This window comes from Astyanax mexicanus, chromosome 1, assembly GCF_023375975.1.
Source record: "Astyanax mexicanus isolate ESR-SI-001 chromosome 1, AstMex3_surface, whole genome shotgun sequence".
In the NCBI taxonomy this organism is placed as follows: domain Eukaryota; kingdom Metazoa; phylum Chordata; class Actinopteri; order Characiformes; family Acestrorhamphidae; genus Astyanax; species Astyanax mexicanus.
Window position 1 is genome coordinate 35,087,045 of NC_064408.1, and position 21,912 is coordinate 35,108,956.

A 21,912-nucleotide genomic window follows, 5' to 3' on the forward strand; every position below is an offset into this window, starting at 1 on the left:
GTTCCACGGCGCTTAAGTTTGGATTTTAGCATAACTAGCTTACTCTCCAGCTATCCTTCTTTCTCACCCTTCTGTTGGTAGTAGGCGGTCCATCACAAACCCTGGATATATTGGCTAATAACATTCACTGAGGGAGGTGACCCTGACCCCGCCCCCAAACTGTCAAAACCACCCCTTTCTACACTCGAGCGCATAAGCCTCGCTCATGCAAAAAGAGTCGCTGGAGGCAATTCATAAAGCGTTTGAGGACAGCTGTGAATTTGTGAGGAAAAAAACACACGAGAGATTAAAAAAATGAAGCTCGGAAGCGACATTTTGTTCAGCGTGCACACAAGTTTTATGTTTGCGCTCATAAGAAGTACATTTACACATGCAAATTTTAAAACATGCATGTGAATTGTTTTCACCTGGTATTTTTGCGCCCCGATCTTTTGATATTGATGTAACGCCATAACAGTGTCTTCATGAATGGATTAAGAGAACTGCTCCAAAATAACTGGAAATATTATATTTTTACATGAACAACTGTAAAGATTTTTGATAGACAGGTTTTTAGTAAATTACAAAAGAAAACACACATCCACACACACATTTTCTCCCTTATGTAGTTGAGCCCAATTCCAACAGCTCTATCACTAACTATCACTACTGAAACTCAACGAGGAAAATCAGTAAAGAACGTTTCTCACCGATGACGTAAGTGAGCAGCAGGGCGAGCGTGATGGTGACGGCGCTGGCACTCAGAGCCGTGCACTTCCAGTTACAGCAGCGGTAGGGTTTACTGAAGGAGAACAGTGGCCTGGACAGTGGGGCTCTGGGTAACGGCCTGGGCGGAGGAGAGTAAACCGTGCTGGAGGTCAGCGGGTAGTTCTGATTGGTGGCGTTGAAGAGAGTTGAGGATCCAGAGCCGTGCTTGAAGAGGAAGTGCCTGGAGATGAACAAAAAATAAATAAACTGTTAATTAAAAATACTGTAGATCATGGAGCATTAAAAAGCCGCACAACTTTGGGAATGGAATGTCCCTTACAGCTCCCACTATCAGTTCTTGCTCAAACTCCAATAATTTACGTTATCTTGCTAAGAGCACTCTGAACACTGTTCGGCCTCACTCATAAACTGTTCAGTTGAGTGATATATCCGTTATATAAGGACCGATATGATTTTATAAGAAACTTGTGAACATTTGTGAAAAAAGAAGCGTGAGTGTGAAGTGTGTTTTAAATTGGTGAAGAACATTAACCCTCCTGTTTTGTTATGGGTTAAATTGACCCGTTTTAGAGTTTGAAGATCTAAGAATCAACATATGTATTCAATAGGGGTGTGACGAGACACTAATATCACGAGACGAGACGAGACATGATACTGGGTTCACGAGAACGAGACGAGATTTAAAAATAAAATTTTAAAGAAAACGTCAAAAATGAAAAATGACTTGAAAACTAGAGTTTTATTTGACAAAATCATAAAAAGCAAACTTAACAGACTGGTTTCTCTCACATTTTATAAGAAACAGAAATAAGAATCAGAATAAAAAATTATATAGTGCAAACAATAAGTGCAAACCACAACCACTCATATTAAGCCTATGGTTTGTGTTTTTGTCTCCTAAATCTCTTGTAATTTAACTATGCATAACCATAACCAGTCATATTAAGCCCATGCTTGAAGTTCATAGGGGCACTGCACTACAGGGGGCGCCAAATGAAAGCCCCAAATAAATTTTCTCTCAGGAGAAACAGCCAATCAGCTTGCTGGTTTTGCGGAGCCCGGTGGGCTAGTAATGACAGAACGTATCTCCTTCACGCCCTCCCCCCTGGACTTGCACTCCTGCTGTGTTGCCAGATCCCGCTTAAAAAGTCCACACTAAACTATTTTTTCCCCGCGAGACAGGTTAAAGCTTGACGAGAAATATCGTCACGTTTTAATCTCGCGAGATCTCGTGCCACAAGATCTCATCACACCCCTAGTATTCAACATGAAATAGGAAAATGATTCATCTTGCATATTTGCAAAAACAAAATTGCAATGTTATGTAAAACTGTTGTGTTTTATATGTTGGTCTTTCAAAAGTAATTACTGTAAGTAGTGAAACATTAATAACGTTTGAACATGTATTTTTTTTTAAACAAGTGAATTATTCTAATTAAACAATTTCCTGTTACAGGTGAGGAACAGCATTGCACTAAATATTGCTAGAATAATTAGCAATATTGTTTGTTAGTAACTCTTAGTTAGTAACTGGACACTTTGTCACTTTACTGGAGACCCTGTACATTTGCACCCCTGGACACTACACTACGCACCAAACTATCTATCTATCTAATGAAATATTTATTTTTTTGTTTTAGACATCTTTAAGATAATTAAACATGCACTGGGTCAAAGTGACCCAGGGACGCTCTTGTTGGGTTGCTGACAAATGAACATAACAGGAGGGTTAACATCAAAGGCCCTATCATAATTCCTGGTGTATTGCTATCTTTGTAGCGGAAAACACAGGTGCGCCAGTGACTGATTAGAACCCTGACATAAGTCAACCATCAGATGTTCAGGCTTAGACACCAAAGGCACCAAAGCCACACTGACACGGCCTAACTCAAGCTGCACAGTGCGTGATTGACAGCTCACCTATAGATCGCTAAAAAAATATGGCCCCAAGTGGTTCCTAATATAAACAAGTGGCTATTTAATGGCATCACTTAAAGAACTATTTGTAGCTGCTTTACTTACTTAATATCAATTCTATTATCATAGTATAAAACAAAAGTAATAGCATTTTGTGGAGACTAATATTGATATATTTGTACGGACAACCAGTGAGTATTATTGGACTGTAGCCTGCTGCTAACCCTGCGTACCACTGCGAGAGGTGAGTATATCTGACTGTAACCTGCATGTGTATAGCGTTAAAACAAGCTACCTGGGACGAACCGCTAGCTAATATATCGCCAAGGCTTAACAGAGCACTCAGAGTTCCTCAGTGTAGTGCTGTCGGGCAGCATTAGCCGCTAATGCTAATAATGCTAATGCTCCAGTGCACCTTAGTGCTGGAGAAATTCGGGAATCTAAGCTTCCTGTAAATAAACGGAAGCACTTTACTTAGGCAAATAAATAGTTTTGAGGAGAGAAGTCTGTGTAGATTAACATCCACAGCTTGTTTTTTTATTACAGTTTTGTTTACTTAGCTTAGCTTACGTAACTTAGTTAGCTTAGTCTAGCTGAATTAGAAGTTCTTTATAGTGTCTCCTCAAACACAGCCTTATAATCCGGTGTGCCTCATAGTGTGAAAAAAAAAATGATAAGCTAAAGGCTATCAAAATCAAAATGATTAAGTGAATTTCGAGTGAGAAACATAACAGATCTGAAGCTGTTCTCATTAATCGCAATGATTACAAATGATGATGTACACTGACACAGAAAGAGCGACAGACAGAGAGGGAAGACTAATCACGACACACAGAAAATGAACTAGCAGATGAATCTGATACAGAGTTTCTCCACTTGTTCTAGCTGTTAATTACAGCCATCTCTGCGTCTTTAGAGTCCCTTTAATCACGGACATTTAGCACCAGAGGTTAATTTGACTACAGATTATATCTTTAGGATTAATTAAGCTATTAATTGAATTTAAGGAGTCTACTCTCAAAGGCGGTATCATTAGAGCTAATTACGGCGGGTCACAAAAGAATATACCATTCACACACACCAGAGTCCCATTGTCTGAACCTAATTATTAACTCCAAACTTCTTCTGCTGACAGACACCATCCCGCATGTTGTAACAGAGGGACAATAAAAGCCCACTAAAGCAGGGGACAGTGCGCCATTTGCATTTTGGTGCTTTAAACCATCTGAGATAATGAAAACTCTGTTGTGTTGCAAGAAAAGTTCAGCAGGTCAAAAAGACTATAACAAAACTAAACTACTGTAAAAAGAGCAACATATGTTCTTTTATTTGTATTATTAATTTGTATTATAATACAACAAAAGTAACAAAAATGCTTCTAGATAGTCAGGAGGTGGCTTGGGAATGCCCAGACATGTGTATTTTGTGAGGTGTTATCTTGTGAGTGAGGCTGAACACTGTCCAGAGTGCTCATGCACTTCAGCTGCCTTTCTGCTTACCCTCATGCATCCATCACTCTGGAACAGGGTAAATCTAGACTCTTCAGATCACATGACCCTCCTTACCATCACACCAGAGTCCAATATGTATGTTTTCTAGCAGATTGAAGCCACTTTTGCAGGTTAACCTCACTGATAAAGGGTTTTCTTAAGACTACACATCTGTTGAGTTTCCCTCACTGCATCATGCGTGCAGAAATGCTCTTACTTTCACTATTAAACATATCCCTGAGTTTTATTGTTGTTTATCACCAAACGTTTAAGTGATCACTGATCACTGGACAAAATAATACACTCGAGGTTCATGCTATAACGTGTTATATTGTCTCTGCTGTGCTGCTCTAGCATTCCCCATTGTGTATTATTTCTTGACCCTTGTGTGATGTGCGGGTCTGTGGGACCCGTTTTCATTTTTCTTCAAATGATACTAAAAAAATATTTTTCGAACTCAAACTCATTGGCATTGGCTCATTTTAACTAATAAAAAAGAGTAGCACTTTTTGAAAGAAATGTAACATAAGAAAGGTAAAGGGCAAATATTAACCATGTAAGCTGTTTATATTGCTTGCAATTTAGGTGAAGCAAGCATGTGTAAAGCATTTCGATGTAAAAATGCTTAATTTTGCTGAATTAAATACAAGTAACAAAGTAAATGAGTAACAAAAATATGAACACCACACAAGGGTTAATTATACCACCGTTAGTTCCAACCCTGCAATGCGATTGGCTAAAAGGCGTTTTACGAGTGACATTATCAGCCGGTAATGCACTGTTACCGAAGCTCTCCATGTATTACTCCACCACATACAGCGCTTACAAACCAAACAGCACAGCTACACACACTATAACCGCAGCACAGCAGTGCCAATATTACATGTTATAGCACAAACCTCGAGTGTATTATTGCTTAACCATGTCTGTGAGCTGATGTATCAGAACCGAGTCGCTGCAGTTTCCTCCGAGTGCGCTGTGATGCTACTCGGAAATACTGCTGAATCAGCAGCAGTTTAAAAAGAGACGGTGTCTGACTTCACATGTATCGGAGGAGGCATGTGTTAGTCTTCACCCTCCTGGTGTTGGGGCATCACTAGTGATAGGGGGAGTCGTAATGAGTGAGTTGGGTAATTGGCCTTGTAAATTGAGGAGAAAGTTGAATAAAAAAACTAGAAATAACATAAAATAAAAATGTCTTTACTCTACCTGTGCTCCAACTAAGTTTTACACATTCTACATAAATGTGAGTTGATATTCAGATACAGTGAAATTAAAAATAATAAAATAAGGAAAAGGAAATATGAGGAAGCTGCATATTGTGCAAGTTCCATATTGCCTGTCTAGAAACTGAATGAAGAATTGATGTGTCCTTTATATTATATATACTGTATATCACTGCAGAAACTCACAAGATATAGATCTTATGATCTGACCTGGTCTCGGCATTGGCTGATTATTGGCTGACTGGCAGATGGCATCATATATTTGGGCTAAAAAAAATCAGATAACAGACACGTAGCATTCATGTCTGACATCGATTCCTCCATGTCTGCTGTTCAGTATCTACAATCGATTTTGACGTCTATTTTATGAGTCATTTGTTATCTATTAGTTTCAATTGATTTAAATTAGGGGGGTCACTCCTGGAGCTGTAATTAATTGATTTACTTATGGAACGTTTGGTTCCATTGGAACAGTAGTTCACTTTTCTCCTGCTGCTGCTGTTGGAGTAAAAGAGTCTTCCACGTTTAAACAAGCAGCACTATTTGAACTGTTGTTTAAAGGGGTTATGCCGTAAAGAAAAACAGTAGAACAGTCTAAGAGTCTGAGAAAGCACACAAACAAAAAGCCAGGAGGCTTATTTCCCTCAGATAAGACATGATTCACTCTCTGAACTGTGGTACTCTTAACGCAGCCTTGAGTGGGCTACAGTAGACGCGAGGGTTTATGGTAATGCAGCCATGCATAACTTAGGATTTAGGCTTTCGCAGAATCCGAGTAAGTCAATGAAACCGATCGATGGCCGCGCGTGTAATCGGCTCCAGCGCTGGACCCGCGGCCCTGTTTATATTCACATTATGCTTATGAGGCAGGAAAGCATGACTGCATCAATACGAGTAGAGGCTCCTGTGAAAATATGGGGCATAAATGCGTACGTCGCCTTGATGAATGCACATACAATCTCGCGCACTGTTTCCCGCCTTGTTCCAGAATTTGTTTACAAAAAAAAAAACGCCTTCTTCAACAAGCTGCTGAACCTCATTTAAACCTTCACAAAGATGGACGCTTGCGCTCGCTGCCTTACAGCTGCGAGGAGACTGATTTAGCTTCCCCTCGAACCATCTTCATTTAAAACTCCCATTACATCCCTGGCTGATTTTCCCCTTTTCCCTTTTTAAATTTAGAATAACAATAAAGACAAAACTGGTGAACACTTAGATCTTCACAGAGAGCGCAAGGCGGAGCGAGAGAGATAGTGAGAGAGAGAGAGCGAGAGGAAGAAAAAGAGAGAAAAGAAAGAGAGAGAGAGAGAGAGAGAAGGAGAGAAAATGCTAACATGAAAGATTAGGTTAACCGGTTGGCAAATCAATTTTCCACGCTCTCAAAATAAACCTCCTTATCAGTCCCCGCACCCCCGGTCTCCGCTATTGTTTCAAACAAACACCAAACTCTTCTCTATGGAGAAAATAAATGAATAAAACACAACGCTTCTCGGGTAATGCGGCAAATAAAATGAATAAAACAAAAATGTTCCTTTGATAATGCCGCCAATAAAACAAGCTGCCTTCCGGTAATGGAAAACTGTGTGCTACAGTGTGTGGTGAACATCTGGTAGAACTGGGCAGATATCACTAAAAACAAATGTACACATCGATCAAGCATAATGATTATGACCATCTACTCGTTTCTGCACCCATTATCTACACTGTCACCACCAAAAAAAAAGGTCACACTAAAATTTCACTGGACTGTCTTTATCTTTGATTGTGGCATGCATTCACTGTGGTATTGTTTCTAGGCCTGACGCAATAACTATGTTTTCGACTTATCGTACGACTGTTTTAAAGCCGTATTCGGTGTCTCCGGTGTCTTTGATCATGTTTAATATTAAGTGCAGTTTTCTCAGAACCCACAGAGTCCGGGGGTGGTTGTACTTTCTTTGTTTTATTTATTTAGGATATTATTATTTTTTTATATTGGAAGCCCAATGTCTGTTCTTAATAATAAAAAGTTAGTTTAACTGTAAAATGGTGTAATAGTATTATTACGCTAGTATATTATTACTGTGGCACATTTTCTTTAAGCTCCTTTGTGGAGACCAGAAGCAGGAAAAAAGCATTTTCTATAGTGGCACTTTAAAATGACAATATTATCGTTTATCGCAATCATTTCTGGGACAATATATCGTCCTGAAAATGTTGTTATCGTGACAGGCCTAATTGTTTCAATAAGCTTCTGCTAATATCACAAGATTTAATCAATCTTCAATCTATCTTCACCAAGATGTTGCAGCATTGGTGATGGTATAGTCTGACCGCTGCACAAAGTCTTCTCCAGCACATTCCAAAGATTCTCAATGGGATTAAGGTCTGGGTTCTGTGGTGAACAATCCATGTGTGAAAATGATGATCTCATGCTCTCTGAATCACTCTTTCTCTTTCTCTCATGGATGGGCTCAGCAGAACTCACATACATGCAGATGTAAATCAAAATATACTTTATTTACAAAAGGTTAAGGCAGAGGAATGGTCAAACGAAACAAGGTCGATACCAGTAAACAGAAGTAGCAAAGCAAAGCAAAGGCATACCAGAAACGAGAAACAGGCAGGGCTATTTCAGAGGGCAGGTAAAAACCAAGGTTAGGAAAAATACAAAGCAGGGTCAGAAACGAGAGATTAAAAAACATGTAAGAAAATATGCTGTACGAGGAAAAACAATCAATACTCAGCAAAGGACAGGTAGAACTGAGCCCCTTAAATAGAGTCTAAAACAGCTGATTAGAATTCCAGTGATTTGCTTCCTGGAAGTGTCATGTGCTGTGTCATGTGATCGGGATTGGGTGTGATGTCAGTGTGTGGTGCATCCTGGGCATTGTAGTCCGGAGACTGGAGATTACAGGTTGAGCTGAGTGTGAGAGATATAGGAGCATGACACTTTCACATTGGCATAGACCACTAAAGTCATGTGTCATTCTGTAGTCCTCGTACGGCTTCCATGCCTAAGCGTTTTTTCCCTATGAGAAAAATAAATAGGGTTTTTAAAAATCCGTCTCTATCACATTCTGTGGTAAATAAATCTGTTTAGATCTCTGTACGTTTTATTCTATGTACATTTTACTCCTGAAAAACACTGGGTCCTCTGAATTACGAGATCGTTTAAGGGTCGTAATGAGAAAAATGCTAACTTTAAGCTAATGCTACAGCGGAGTGAACTTACCTCCCAGTTCCACTGGAGAGATCTGGCGGGGACTATTTTTCGGCGCAACACCAGCAAAATCCGGCCGTAAGTTTACAGCATATTACACCCAGCTGAGCCAACTAATGAACTAACTGCGCTTACTGAGGAGAGCTGAGAGCGTCACAGCATAAAATCTCTAAAACAGGTCAGTGCTACTCCAGAACCAGCTGTTACATGTTTTAACATTTACCGTCTTTATTACGCAGTGAAATAAATTGGTGTTTCTGGTTGGTTGTCGCCTCAGTGAGGGCAGGTAGTTAGTTGATTAGTTAGTTGTTAGGTGATTATTTGGGTCAGGTGTTGTAATTAGTATAAACTAATGACCGTAATTAAATACTAAACCTGCAGGGAAGCGCTGCCGAACTGAGAGCCACTTTCTCTTATTATCTGCCTTTTAAAGCTCTAACACAGACTACACTGCTCAACATCACACAATTTTCTGATTACTCCCCTAAAATATCTCGAAATTCAGAGGATCCAATGATATTTAGGAGGTAAATGTACACAAAACAAAGCGTACAGGGTTCTGAACATATTTATTTACCACAGAATGTAACAGGAGGCTAGTTTTTGAAAAGCCCATTCAAAGTTGCCGTTTACATGGACCGCTTAGACATGGAACCCCAAATATGGGCATAAACAACATGGCGCCGACTACAAAATGACGACACGACTTCAGTGGTCTATTGTCATCTTGGAATATGCCCGTGCCATCATAGAAGAAAAAATCTAATGTTGGAATAAGGTATATTCAGGTAGTCAGCTGACCTCATTCTTTCAGTACATACTGTTGCTGAACCTACACCTGATCAATGGCAGCTTTAACCCCACATCATTTACTTATTTAAATCTAGGCGGCGACTTTTCTTTTGGCCAGACAGTGTATATTTTTGTAATTGCAGCCTGTAGTTCTGTATCTGTTTCTCTGCATACTTTATTATCCTTCTATCCTCATGTTCTTTAATGGTCAGGTGCTCACAGGAGAGACCACCACAGAGCAGATATTACTCGGCTGGTGGGTCATTTTCACATTTTCAGCACTGCTGTGTCTGCAAATATGCAGAGAAACAGAAGCTCCACAGTCTGTAACTAGCAAGGAAAAGTTTTGTGAACAAACTTTAAGTTGGCTTAAAAAAGTAAAGTGCGCAAATTGTGCACAAAAAAAATTTGACTTGTTGTTGAATAGTTTTTTTTTTAGAAGAGTGTGAAAAGTGGTTGCTGTGCTGTTGCTAGGGTTTACCATGTGGTTGTTAAGGTGTTCTTAAGTCTTTGGTACTGTATTCCAGGTCCTTGCTAAGGTTTGGTTAAGCTGTTGATGGATAGATTTTTTTTTTTAGCAACCACTTGCAATACCCTGGCAACTGCCAAGCAACACCGTAGCAACCACCTGGAACACCTTAGCAACTACCTGGTATATGCTATCAACTGCCTTGCAACACATTAGCCCCCACAACAGATATGCGAACAGCCACTTTAAAACACCTTAACCACCATGTTAGATGTAGATATAGTAAGTACCTAGGATCCAAATAGCAGCACCTTTGCAACCACCTGGAATATGTTAGCAACTTCCTAGCAACATATCAGCAACCCTCACAAATATGTAAGACATGGGTGGTTGCTAAGGGGTTGCTAGGCAGTTGCTAAGGTGTTTCCGGTGCTTGTTAAGGCGTTGTTAAGTGGTTGCTAGATGGTTGCTATCATATCTGTTGTGGTTGCTGATTATATATTGCCAGGCAGTTGCTAACAAATTCCAGGTGGTTGCTAAGGTGGTGTTGCTAATTGGATGCTAGGCACTTCCTATCATATATAAAGTGATTGTTAAGGTGTTTTAAAGTGGTTGTGAGCATATCTGTGGTGGGTGCTAATGTGTTGCTAGACATTTGTTAACATATACCAGGTGGTTGCTAAGGTGTTCCAGGTGGTTGCTAAAGTGTTGCTTGGCAGTTGCCAAGGTATTGCAATTGGTTGCTAAAGTGTTGCTAATTGCTTGCTAGGCAGTTGCTATCAGTTGTTAGGCAGTTGTTGTGGCGTTGCTAGACAGCTGCCATGACTAATAGAGCAGTGTCCAAAAACATTTGGATAAATGGTGGAATGCGAATACTCCAGGCTAATAGAGCAGTGTCCAAAAACATTTGGATAAATGGTGGAATGCGAATACTCCAGGCTAATAGAGCAGTGTCCAAAAACATTTGGATAAATGGTGGAATGCGAATACTCCAGGCTAATAGAGCAGTGTCCAAAAACATTTGAATAAATGGTGGAATGCGAATACTCCAGGCTAATAGAGCAGTGTCCAAAAACATTTGGATAAATGGTGGAATGTGAATACTCCAGGCTAATAGAGCAGTGTCCAAAAACATTTGGATAAATGGTGGAATGCGAATACTCCAGGCTAATAGAGCAGTGTCCAAAAACATTTGGATAAATGGTGGAATGCGAATACTCCAGGCTAATAGAGCAGTGTCCAAAAACATTTGGATAAATGGTGGAGTGTGAATACTCCAGGCTAATAGAGCAGTGTCCAAAAACATTTGGATAAATGGTGGAATGCGAATACTCCAGGCTAATAGAGCAGTGTCCAAAAACATTTGGATAAATGGTGGAATGCGAATACTCCAGGCTAATAGAGCAGTGTCCAAAAACATTTGGATAAATGGTGGAGTGTGAATACTCCAGGCTAATAGAGCAGTGTCCAAAAACATTTGGATAAATGGTGGAATGCGAATACTCCAGGCTAATAGAGCAGTGTCCAAAAACATTTAGATAAATATTTGACCTGTAGACCTGTTTGACATTTTGTCAAAAGTTTGCAGACACTTTTGAATTGATCACTATGGGAAAAATTTTAACCAAAAAAAGTATAAAAACTGTACATACTATCGCTCCAAAAAGCACAATACTACATATAATGTTGTGGTGAGAATAATAAGAAGCAAACAGAAAAAAAAGAAAATGACAAAGAACAGTACGCTGGCTTTTCCACAAAGTATGTTATAACTAACTACAATGTGTCCTAAATCCTTGAACAATGTGTTTAGAAACAGGAAGGTGGTCATAATGATATGTTTTATCTGTGTATTTCTGGGACACACAACATTACAGAAGGATCTGCAGGATAAAAGTAAGTAAAACAACAGGCAGGACCACACTGCCCATTGATTAAAGTGAATTTATGCTGATGAGGCGAATCTTCGCTGTGCATTATGACTGACAGTGATGACAAAAACTACAGGCATCTTTGCATTGACTGGATCAGCGGCGGCTGAGAGCGATGGATTATGCTGATAAGAGGAGTGTGTGCATTATGTTGGCGCATTGATCCGGTTTTAATTGAGAAAGTTCATTTTGGAGAGCTTGACGTGTCAGCGAATATGAACATGTTTCACATGGAAGCACAAAGTCACCCTTATAGAGAGAGAGCACAGAATCACGGGGTTTGCCTGAGGCAGGGATGCCCAAATCTATTTAAGTAGAAACCCAGTAGAGTTCAGCTTCAGCTTTGCTCCAGGTAATGCACCTCCCTACTGAGCTTCCCTCTAACAACCTTCCAAACCATTCTTAAAGTAACTCTGGAGCTGCTCTACTCTGCTGTGTCCTGATATTCAATGTACTACTGGGCTAAACTGGAGTGATGTGCTCTTAAGAGGGGAATCCAGTTAGTGAGTAGTGTTAAAAGTCTTTACTCAACCTTTTTTGTTCCAAAGAAGCTCAACACATTCTACACAAATGTAAATGGGATTCAGATACAGTAATGACATACAATAAAGAAAAGGAAACAAAAGGAAGCTGTGTGCCATCTAGAAATTAAATGAAAAATTGCAGTGTCCTGAGACCAAGGCTAAGATCAGACTAAGATTTAAAAATAAAAATTTTAATTCAAATCCCATTCATTTTTATTCTAAAATGAAAAAAAAAAACCAATCACAATTTAGCCAGAAACAGCTCATCACTACAGTAAGCTAGTTCATCGCTAAGGTTAGCTAGCTTATCACTAATGGTAGTTCTCTCCCTGGTAGCATTAGTATTTTAGCTAGCTTGTCGCTTAGGTTACCTACCTCATCGCTAAAGTTAGCTAGCTCGTTCCTAGCTTTGGTACTCTTCCCAGTACCATTAGTGTGTAATTTAGCTCATCGCTAAGTTTAGCATGCTCATCACTAAGGTTAGGTAGCTTATCACTAAGGTTAGCTAGTTCGTTGCTAGGTTTAGTTCTCTTCCCGGTAACATTAGTGTGCAATTTTGCTCATCACTAAGGTTAGCTAGCTCATTGCTAAGGTTAGCTAGCTCATTGATAAGGCTAGCTATCTCATTGTTAAGGTTAACTAGCTGGTTGTTAGCTTTATTTATGTGTAATTTAGCTCGTCACTAAGGTTAGCTAGCTCATTGCTATGGTTAGCTAGCTCGTTGCTAGCTTTAATTGTTTTCCCGGTAACATAACTGTGTAATTTAGCTCATTGCCAAGGTTAGCTAGCATATTGCTAAGGTTAGCTAGCTCGTTGCTAAGGTTAGCTAGCTCGTCAGTAGCTTTAGTACTATCCCAGGTCCAGTTTCTAATGAACTTCACGTCAGACAGGGCATTTGGGCTCAGCCGGTCTCGTCCACAGTCTCAGAGTCCACCTCACCCTGAGACCAAGACAAGATCGATTCCACATGAGGTCGAATCTAAAACGAGACAGAAACTGCTCGTTTTTGGCCTCGAGACCGGACTCAGTACTATAACACTAGTAGTTGTTCTAGAGAATGATGTACTCTTAAGAGGGATATCTGGTTAGTAAGTAGTGTTAAAAGTCTTTACTCGACCTTTGTTCCAAAGAAGCTCAACACATTCTACACAAATGTGAGTGGGATTCAGATACTGTAAAGACATCAAATATGAAAAAGGTAACAAGGAAGCTGTGTGCAAGTTCCATATTATAATCTATAAATTAAGTGAATAATTACAGAGTCCTGAGACATTGTGTATCAATGCTGCAACTACATTATATGGTTCATATGATCTGATTAGGTCTCAGCATTGGCCGATTATTGACCGAATGACAATCATGTTCAGAATTGATCTACAATCGATTTTTCAGTATATTTTATGAATCATTTTTTAACTATTATTTTCAATTGATTTAAATGAATGGATCACTGGAGCTGTAATGAATGTATTGACTGGTTTCATTAGAACAGTAGTTCACACTGCTGCTGCAGCTGGAGTAACACTGCTCTATCACAGGATTTGCCTGAGGCAGGGATGCCCAAACCCCATTAATGTAGACACCCAGTAGAGTTCAGCTTCAGCTTTGCTCCTGGTAATTCACCTCCCTGCTGAGCTTCCCTCTAACAACCTTCCACACCATTCTTAAAGTAACTCTGGAGCTGTTCTGGGCTACGATCTGACAACTCAATGAACAATCTGTGTGCTTACAGGGTTCTTTGCTTGGTTAAAGGGCTCTTCAAAATGAAAATGTTTTATAGAGGATTTGTTTGTTGAAATGTTCGGTATTAAAGTCATGATATGTCATTATAAATGAAAGCAATGAGAATTTTCCTTTCATATCAAGCAGCAAGAAAAAAAAAGAACACAACACATTTGATGTAACTGTTGTGCATACGCCAATTGTAATGGTGATTTTGAATTTATATATTGTGAATATCACATATACTGTATGTGATATATTGTGGGCCATAAAATATTAGTACAATATTTCAGGGTATTTTTGAGTTAACAATATTCTTGCCGATGTGGCAAAACACTGAAGTAAAATGATAAGAAGAAGCTCAGCTTCTGCTAAAATACACTTTTTCTTGTTCTTTGTGAAATACAATAGGTCTGTCCGAGTTATATACTCTTGCTGCATATGAAACTGTTCTTTAACCCCCATTGTCTGCAGTAGCTACGAACAAAAAAAACAAAAAACTCAGAAAAACGAGCACCATGTCTACGTCAACCTGTGAGTTCATGGCCTCACCCACCTTGGCTTGGGACCGCCCACAGACAGAGCTGAAGCCGGGCTGCAGCAGAGCCGACACTGTCTTGTGTCTATAGGTTGCTATAGGTTTAAATCGGATCTCCGGTTGATTCTGCGTTTTACCGAGACCTTAAATAAACACTAGGGAAGCACGGTTTGACAAGGCAGCACAACAATCTATCTATCTATCTATTAGAAATTATGGCAATATTACAGAGTATGGTACAATATGACACACCCCTAGTTCACACATACGGGTAAAGTGGACTAAACCTGATATCTGTAATATTACCATGTATATCTGACCCTTGCCTGATCAGTGAATTCTCCTAAACTAGTGTGCACATGCAAAAGAGCAACGCTTCACATGAAGTTTCAGTTTCATCTTCAGCCAACATCACAAGAGTTAAAAAAAAATTAAACCAATTTAATAATCTGCTCATCATAAAGCTTTTTGGAACCTGTTTCAAGGCAAATTTCTCAGAAACTCTATGGCATTGCTTATATAATCCTTTGTAGCATCTTTATTTTAAGAGTGCAGAACCATTAGAGAGCCAGTATAATGAGTCAGGGTAAAGGATTTAGGACTAGCCCTAGGCACCTCAGCAGTGGATTGGTAAACACACAGATTCTGTTTTTATGTCTTAACGTCTCGGCTATATATCAAGTTAATTGAACCTGCAGTTGTATTGAGCACATTAATTGCGCTGGCATTAAGGAGGATAAGGTAAAAGTTCCATAAGGCTTCAAATTTGTCTCTTCACTTATCTATTCCGCTGCTAATGTGAATCCTGCCCCTGAAACCTTGGGATGAAATTCAATCTGGGCTTCATTGTTAAATTTCACATTAAGAGATTGAGGAAATCTATTTAAATCAGGTCATTTTTATTCTACAGTGACTCTGAAAGAGCAGTGCAGTCGTTCATTTACAAACCGCTGGATTATTACTGACTCACCCTTTACTCTCAGGTAGTTCTGATTCGCTATCACGCCTTCTGGGGTTCAAAACTCTGCTGTTACCTTTGTAGCATCTGAGAAACATGTAATAAGAGATTTCTGGAGTTTCTGGAGTTTTAGCATCCCTCCCACAGCCCCCCCAAAATCTTAAAAGCTTCTAAATCTCATTATTGACTTATTATAAAGCTCTGCACCAGCATGTTCCTCCTCACAGAGCAGAGCTCTCAGAGGTTTATTCCACTGAAGAGTTTCTAAAATCCCCAGAGAAAGAAATAGTTTCTTAAAATACCTAACCCAAAATTAAAAACCTGAGGGAATAGAATTCTTTTGTTAGGACCCCCTGCATAGTTCTCCCACATCCAACACTCAAATGAAGTCTGATACCAGCATTAAATCTTTATAGCATATTATTATGGGCTAGCTTTTACAAGACTTTGCTTATTAAACTCAGGTTTTCGTAACTCTTGTAACACAAAGAACGCAGGGAGAGAAGACATTAGTAGACAGCAGCAGACTGTCTACCAATCATGTTGCCCCAATTCTGATACTGTATCTGTTATGAACTGTTATGTTACTGACAATAATGGGCAGAATGAGACGATGCTCGACTGACTCCTTTAGCATGTCCAATGCATGTTTTACAGCACTCTAACTCTAACATTTTAATCGGGCAGTTACTTAACCAGTAAATGCTGTTTTGTTAAGCGTATTAAATCTTATTTGGGATAAAGAACACTCCCTTTTCCGAAAGTAGCCTATAAACAACCGAGAATATCAAAGGTGTCAAAAGTATTGACATTCATCACTCAGATAGAAGTATGGATACTCAGGTTTAAAATACTTCTGTAGAAGTTTAAAAATCATTTTTTTCTTGTTCTTTGTATAATACTATAGGTCTCTCTGAGTTATATATGCATGCTGCATATGAAACTGTTCCGTAGCCTCCACTGTCTGCAGTAGCTATTAAAAGAAAACCCTCAGAAATACAAGTTGATCAGAGAGACATTAGGAGGTCTGCGTTAACCAGTGACTTCATGGACTCGCCCACTTCGGCTCAGGACCGCCCACAGGCACTACTGAACCCGGGCTATTAGGTTGTGTTCTCTGCTGCAGTGCTGCTAGCCAGTCAGAGGTGATATATTAGCATGTATGAATATTCATGAGCTAGAGCCAAAAGACCACTAATTCAGTGAAATAAAGCAGGGCAAAACAGAAACACCTGAGCACTTTTTTTCCCCAAAAGACGGCTCACATGGCATTCATTCATACTAGAGACCACAACTAGACTGTTTTTATTCAAGTTAAAATGTAAAAGTACTGGATTTAAAACTACTTAAAGTATAAAAGTAAAAGTAATGTAAGGGGAAAAATGCCATTAATGACAAAAGATTAGTCTGCACTACCCCCCCTTCCCTCCCCTAAACACATTATTTCTAAGCCATAATGACTATAATGATGCACTAGGCTGCCTATTTCAGATGCATACAGTGCTGTAAAAAAAAAGGATTTGCCCCCTACATTTTTCTAATATTATTGCTTGTTTTTTTTTTTTCATATTTACATTTTTCAGATTGGCAAACACATTTAAATATTTAACCTAAGTAAATATAAAAAGCAGTTTTTAAGTTTTTAAATGATAATTTAATTTATTAGGAAACAAAATATTTGAGCCAACCTGGTCCTATGTGTAAAAAATATTTGACACCTAAATCTAATAACTTGATGGCAACAACTGCAATCAAGAGTTTGCAATAACAGGTAATGAGTCTTTCACATCTCTGCGGAGAAATTTTGTCTCACTCTTCTTTACAGAATTGTTTTAATTCAGCAACACTGGAGGGTTTTCCAGCATAAGATCATTTCATAGCATCTTAAACAGACTTTGACTAGGCCACTCCAAAACCTTCATTTTTTTGTTTTTTTTTAAACCATTCAGAGGTGGACTTGTTTGTGTGGTTTGGGTCATTGTCCTGCTGCAGAACCCAAGTAGAGCTGAGCTTGAGGTCACAGAAAAAATGGCCGGATATTCTCCTTCAGGATTGTCTGGTAAACAGCACTGCTTCCTGCATTCCTGCTTCCATCTATTACAGCACGTTATCCAATCCCTGATGCAACAAAGCAGCCACAGGACCATCACAATACTACCACCACAAGGTTTACATTTAGTATGATGTTCTTTTTCTGAAATTATGAGTTTTTTTGCCAGATGTAATGAGACACCTTCCAAAAAGTGATATTTTTGTCTCTTCAGTCCACAGAATATGATCCTGGGATCATTAAGATGTTCTTTGGCAAATGTGAGATGGGCCGTTGTGTTCTTTTTGGTCAGCAGTGTTTTTTTGCTTTGGAATTCTCTCATGGATATTATTTTCACACAAGTCTCTTTTTTTGTTATTGAATCATGAACACTGATTTTCACTGAGGAAAGTGAGACCTGCAGTTATTTACTCTGCTCTGCAATGTGTCATGGCGTGACATGGAAAATCTGATGTGCAGTGGCCTTATAAGTGTTTGGATTTATTCTGGCTGCAAAACCATTTTTCTGACTCTAAACATAAATGCCAGATCTGTCAGAAACAGTTGTCTTGGTTACAGATTCCGCTTTATGTTTTTCAAATCATTCAGACTTATTGTGACACCCGTATAAAACAAAGCAGTTTAGCTAAATCTCAGATATGCAGTAAATATAAACATAAATCTAGAAATAAATATGGAAAATATGGAGCTGTTATAGATGCTGACTAGTAGCAGATATTTCTCAGATTTGTTGTCGATTATTTTATATGTATTTATGGCAGTTCTGACCAGCTCACACACTCTACACTGAAACACTCTGTCATATCCTGCAGCATGCACGAGTCACTCACACACACACACACACACACACACACACACACACACACACACACAGTCGCACACAGTGACAAGGCTTTCATTCTTTTCTGGGACAAGTCTGTGTGTGTGTGTGTCCCAAAGCAGACAGCTTCATTTCCTTTCAACACAAAGATTTCCTCCTCTCATCTTTTATTTATTCCTCCATTTCTCTCTTTCGCTCAGCAGAGAATTGGCCATCCCTCCATCATACTGCCGTCTCTCTTTCCCCCACTTCTCTCTCGCTCTCTCTCTTACTCTCTTTTTCCTTCTCCATCTGTCTTTCTCTATCACACTCTATAACATGCATTTTTCTCTCACAAACCAAATCCAGACATAATGTGTGTGTGTGTGTTTGTGAGTGTGTGTGTGTGTGTGTTTGTAAGCCCTAAACAAAAGCCTTAAAATGACACTTAGGGTCCTATTTTAGTGATCTAAAGATGAGACGTCGATTGCGCAGTGCGCAGCTGGATTTAGGGCGTGTCGGTGTGGCTTTGGTATTGTAAGGGTGCAAAATCTGCAGCTCCAAACCTGCAAACGGCACAGAGGCCATTTCACTCAAAAGGACTGGAATGAGTGCCAGTAACAGGAGTGAGTTTCAGTAACAGGAGTGAGTTTCAGTAACAGGAGTGATTTCCAGTAACAGGAATGAGTGCCAGTAACAGGAATGAGTTTCAGTAACAGGAATGAGTTTCAGTAACAGGAATGAGTGCCAGTGACAGGAATGAGTTTCAGTAACAGGAGTGAGTTTCAGTAACAGGAGTGAGTTTCAGTAACAGGAGTGAGTTCCAGTAACAGGAGTGAGTTCCAGTAACAGGAGTGATTTCCAGTAACAGGAGTGATTTCCAGTAACAGGAATGAGTGCCAGTAACAGTAGTGAGTTCCAGTAACAGGAGTGATTTCCAGTAACAGGAGTGATTTCCAGTAACAGGAATGAGTGTCAGTAACAGGAGTGATTTCCAGTAACAGGAATGAGTGCCAGTAACAGGAGTGATTTCCAGTAACAGGAATGAGTGCCAGTAACAGGAGTGATTTCCAGTAACAGGAGTGATTTTCAGTAACAGGAATGAGTGCCAGTATCAGGAATGAGTGTCAGTAACAGGAGTGAGTTTCAGTAACAGGAGTGAGTTTCAGTAACAGGAGTGAGTTCCAGTAACAGGAGTGATTTCCAGTAACAGGAATGAGTGCCAGTAACAGGAATGAGTTTCAGTAACAGGAATAAATGCCAATAACAGGAAAGAGTTCCAGTAACAGGAGTGAGTTTCAGTAACAGGAGTGAGTTCCAGTAACAGGAATGAGTTTCAGTAACAGGAGTGAGTTCCAGTAACAGGAATGAGTGCCAGTAACAGGAATGAGTGCCAGTATCAGGAATGAGTGTCAGTAACAGGAGTGAGTTTCAGTAACAGGAGTGAGTTTCAGTAACAGGAGTGAGTTCCAGTAACAGGAGTGATTTCCAGTAACAGGAATGAGTGCCAGTAACAGGAATGAGTTTCAGTAACAGGAATAAGTGCCAATAACAGGAAAGAGTTCCAGTAACAGGAGTGAGTTTCAGTAACAGGAGTGAATTCCAGTAACAGGAGTGAATTCCAGTAACAGGAATGAGTGCCAGTAACAGGAGTGAATTCCAGTAAAAGGAGTGAGTTTCAGTAACAGGAGTGAGTGCCAGTAACAGGAGTGAGTTCCAGTAACAGGAATGAGTGCCAGTAACAGGAGTGAGTTCCAGTAACAGGAGTGAGTTCCAGTAACAGGAGTGAGTTCCAGTAACAGGAATGAGTGCCAGTAACAGGAGTGAGTTCCAGTAACAGGAGTGAGTTCCAGTAACAGGAATGAGTGCCAGTAACAGGAGTGAGTTCCAGTAACAGGAATGAGTGCCAGTAACAGTAGTGAGTTCCAGTAACAGGAGTGAGTGCCAGTAACAGGAGTGATTTCCAGTAACAGGAGTGATTTCCAGTAACAGGAATGAGTGCCAGTAACAGGAGTGATTTCCAGTAACAGGAATAAGTGTCAGTAACAGGAGTGATTTCCAGTAACAGGAATGAGTGCCAGTAACAGGAGTGATTTCCAGTAACAGGAATGAGAGCCAGTAACAGGAGTGAGTTCCAGTAACAGGAGTGATTGTCAGTAACAGGAGTGAGTTCCAGTAACAGGAATGAGTGCCAGTAACAGTAGTGAGTTCCAGTAACAGGAGTGAGTGCCAGTAACAGGAGTGATTTCCAGTAACAGGAGTGATTTCCAGTAACAGGAATGAGTGCCAGTAACAGGAGTGATTTTCAGTAACAGGAATGAGTTCCAATAACAGGAGTGAGTTCCAGTAACAGGAATGAGTTCCAATAACAGGAGTGAGTTCCAGTAACAGGCATGAGTGCCAGTAACAGGAATGAGTGAAAAACACACCCATGATTACTTTAAGAGAATTGGTACATGCCTTTTGTGTGTTTTGAGCTGCACAAGGTGTAACCGACACCCCCCTAACTCCAGCTGTGTGATCCACAATTGATCGCTAAAATAGAGCCCGCGCCCGAGTCTTACTTTTAAAGCATAATTGAACAGGGTCTACTAAACAGTTCTGCAGGGGTTTTTAGCTGATGTTTCTCACACAACTTGTTTTGTGTGCATTATATCCATTTTGAGGAAAACTTCCACTTTTCCTATTGTCTCCTGGCAACATCTATTTGCATACTGGGCGTGTCCTTGCCCTCTCATCTCTCACTCACCATCACAGTGTAATCCTCCTTCACAGGCTGCTTTCTCTCTGGATTTATATATTAGTTATATAATAATATCTGTCTGGTCTCAGTGTTGAAGGCTATAAGAGCAAGTTAATATGTTTTGTGTTGCTGAGAGTGATATATGCTGGCCGGGTCCTGCTGGTCACATTTGTATTCTCAAAGATTTAATTATATACTTCATTTATACAGAAATGGTTTGGAGCTAATATAATAGCTGGCTGTATACTGGCTTCCATTACAGAGTTCTGTTCTTTGAGTTCAGTGGAATGTGCAGTAGCCAATCATAGACTTGTGTGAATTTGTTTATGTGTGTGTGTGTGTGTGCATTTCGCTAACCTGGTCTCCAGTGGTATGTTGCTGTTCAGAGCCCAGGTGTTTTCTGATTGGCCGCTGTCATCCTGCGCTGTTTTGCTGGACTCGCTCTGGTGTCCGCGGGCCGGCAGCGTGTTTCTCTGGATTAGCTCCGGGGCAGCGGATGGCGCCGGGCGCACACAGGTACAGGCATGGGGGGGAGGGGGCGGAGGGGGTAATGGCCTGAAGGAGAAACGAGCCACAGGACTGGAGGGAAGATCTAAAGAGAGAGGAAGAGATAGAAAGAGAGAGATTCATTAACAGACTATTTTGGAATCCTGATATTCAAGAAGGTTTATTAAAATGATTCATTCTGTGAGACACATTATATGATGTACTAATTGAACTGGGATTATTTCTATTTCACAATCTTCATTTTTCTCTCTATAATTGCCCTCTCTGTACTTTTGCCCAGAAATGTCTTTGCATAGACACTACATCTAGATCTCTAGATTAGAGCGGCTTATATGG

General features: G+C 39.9%; 1 protein-coding gene across 2 annotated transcripts in view; it reads right to left on the bottom strand.

Annotated features, from left to right (window-relative positions):
- The window catches only part of tenm1 (teneurin transmembrane protein 1), a 289,482-nt gene that overhangs the window by 104,185 nt on the left and 163,385 nt on the right, over window positions 1–21,912 (bottom strand). For both annotated transcript variants that reach the window (XM_022681019.2, XM_022681018.2), the window contains exons 4-5: window positions 21,427–21,661; window positions 690–928 (exon numbers count right to left, since the gene is read on the bottom strand). In XM_022681019.2, coding sequence (XP_022536740.2) covers window positions 690–928; window positions 21,427–21,661 — 474 coding nt within the window. The remainder of the gene's footprint in view (window positions 1–689; window positions 929–21,426; window positions 21,662–21,912) is intronic.